At 38.1% G+C, this 2,626-nt stretch overlaps 1 protein-coding gene across 1 annotated transcript in view; it reads right to left on the reverse strand.

Moving 5' to 3' along the window:
- IPO8 (importin 8) overlaps positions 1-2,626 on the reverse strand; it is a 96,055-nt gene that overhangs the window by 23,678 nt on the left and 69,751 nt on the right. The window contains exon 20 of the mRNA XM_003792483.3: positions 1,024-1,119. Coding sequence (XP_003792531.1) covers positions 1,024-1,119 — 96 coding nt within the window. The remainder of the gene's footprint in view (positions 1-1,023; positions 1,120-2,626) is intronic.

Here is a 2,626-nt window from a genome sequence, read left to right on the forward strand (position 1 = left end):
CGAAATCCAACTATCTGCTATATAAATAAAGCACATTTTAGACACAAAGATACAAACACATGGAAAAGGCTCCATCATACCACAACAGTACCAAATGTTCAATTAATCTCGTAGAAAATTTATAAATTTATACCTTATAAAAAGCGTAAAATAGGCTCAGCGCCTATAGCTCTATGGTTAGAGAGCCGGCCACATGCACCAGGGCAGGTAGGTTCAAATCTGGCACAGGCCTGCTAAACAACAATGACGACAACAACAACAACAACAAAAATACCCAGTTGGCTTGGCACCCATAGCACAGTGGTTATGGCACCAGCCACATGCACTGAGGCTGGTGGGTTCAAACCCAGCCCAGGCCAGCTAAACAATAACAGTGACAATTGCAACAAAAATAGCCAAGCATTGTGGCAGGCACCTGCAGTCCCAGCTACTTGGGAAGCTGAGGCAAGAGAATCGCCTAAGCCCAAGAGCTGGAGGTTGCTGTGAAGTTGGAGCTGTGATGCCACAGCATTCTACAGAGGGCGACATAATGAGACTCTGTCTCAAAAAACAAATAGAAAGTATAAGATTATACTTTCTAAAGTATACTTAGTATACTTTCTTTAGTATACTTTCTAAAGTATAATCTTATACTTTCTAAATAGGGTAAGGGAAACTTTTTCTTTTTCTTTCACAGTATCTTAATTTTTGGTTAGAAAAGGTACTCGGGAGTATTTAAACAGCATGCACAAAAGCAAAGGAAGCACGTAAATCTCTGGGACTCCCACTGAGAATTTACACATTTATTTCCTTCATTAATTTTTTGATAGCCCCTTAAGTTATTATATATTTTTCTATGCATCCCTTTCTCAACTAGAATGGAAGGGGGACAATTTCCAAATTACATGGCTGTTTTTATCATTTAAACAGGATTTGCACCAGCAAGCACAAACTACAGGATCTTTCCAATTTTTCGTCATAATGGAAACGCCAGTCAGGTATGTGAATTTCATATGTGAACGGTGCTTTCTAGATGCTCAGTACCTGATCAATTCCCCTTCCTTTGCACTGAAGAATGATGACTTCAAGAAGTTTGGCTGCGTGACATTCTGCATCTTCTCCCCCATCACCACACAGCACCTGCAAGCGAGCACAAGTCAGCTCAGCAACCAGGGGCACAGCCTGGAGCTTAATCAAGGCAAAAAGATGCAAATATCCTGTATAAATTCAGTCTTGGGAATCACAGCTTTGCTTACTTTGCAAGTTCACCCTGCCAACCCAAAGAAAGAAGGTCAGAATGAAGTCCATCTATCTTCCTTATCAGTTCTAAGTCTTTCTCTGGAGTAATAATTTGCTCATTTAGACTAATGAAGTAGGCTGCATGAGAACTGTCCAGATAAATGAAGCTTCCCTTTAAAGGCACCAAAACAATAAAATGAAATCAAAATAAAACAATCTCCTTTTGAAACAATGAAACTATTTTTTCTGTTTCTCTTGAATTCCTGTCCATATGCAACCCATTTTTTCATAATAACCATAATTTGATATCATATACTTCTCCATTTCCCCACATGAACTTCATAATTAGAAATATTTTTCATGGACATTGTAACCATTTGAGGTGATACAATATGACAGTTTAGAAATATAACAAAGTTCCCAGACTTTTCCCCTATTGCCAATTCTGTATTTTCACTATTATAAAGACAATTCTACAATGTACATGTTCATACAAAAGATCTGGAATATGATTGTCATATACTAAGATTCCCAAAAGAAAGGCCCTAGAGTACAACATGTTTATGTTAAAAATTAAGATAAGAAAATTAATAAATTAAGGATCCAAACATAAGACATAAGGAAAAGAAGAGATAACCCAAAGAAATAAATGTGAGAGCAGAAATTTAAGATAAAAACAAAAAAGAACAGAGAAACCAAAAGCAGAGCCATTGGGAAAAAACTTAAAGTAGACAACCTTTTGCCAAAATATTCAAAACGAAAAGAGAACAAAATTTTAAAATATGTATTAGGTACGAAAGAGACATAAATACAGAGAAAAGAGAGATTAAAAATAAGAGAATAGGCTCAGCGCCCGTAGCACAGTGGTTATGGCGCACATACATACCCCGAGGCTGGTGGGTTCGAACCCAGCCTGGGCCAGCTAAACAACGACTACTGCAACAAAAGAAAAGTAGCCAGGCATTGTGGGGGGCACTTATAGTCCCAGCCACTCGGGAGCCTGAGGCAAGGGAATCTCTTAAGCCCAAGAGTTTGAGGTTGCTGTGAGCGGTGATGCCACAGCACTCTTCTGAGGGCAACATAGTGAGACTCTGTCTCAAAAAAAAAAAAAAATAAAGAAGAGAATAAAGCCAGCTGCAGTGGCTCATGCCTACAGTCTCAGCTACTCAGGAGGCTGACACAGGAGGAACACCTGAGCCCAAGAGTTGAGGCTGCAGTGATCAGGCCACTGCAAGCCAGCCTGGGAGACATAGCAAGATCTCGTCTCTTAAAAAATATATTTTTTAAAGAAAGAAAAGGGAAAAAAATGAAGAATGTTATGTTCTTTATATATTTAAAATTTTAGATTATTAATTTCCCAGAAAAGTATAATTTAAGAAAATTGAATCAAAAAGAAATTCCAGATAAA

The sequence above is a fragment of the Otolemur garnettii genome, unplaced genomic scaffold (genome assembly GCF_000181295.1).
Source record: "Otolemur garnettii isolate 467f Iridium unplaced genomic scaffold, OtoGar3 scaffold00057, whole genome shotgun sequence".
Taxonomy (NCBI): domain Eukaryota; kingdom Metazoa; phylum Chordata; class Mammalia; order Primates; family Galagidae; genus Otolemur; species Otolemur garnettii.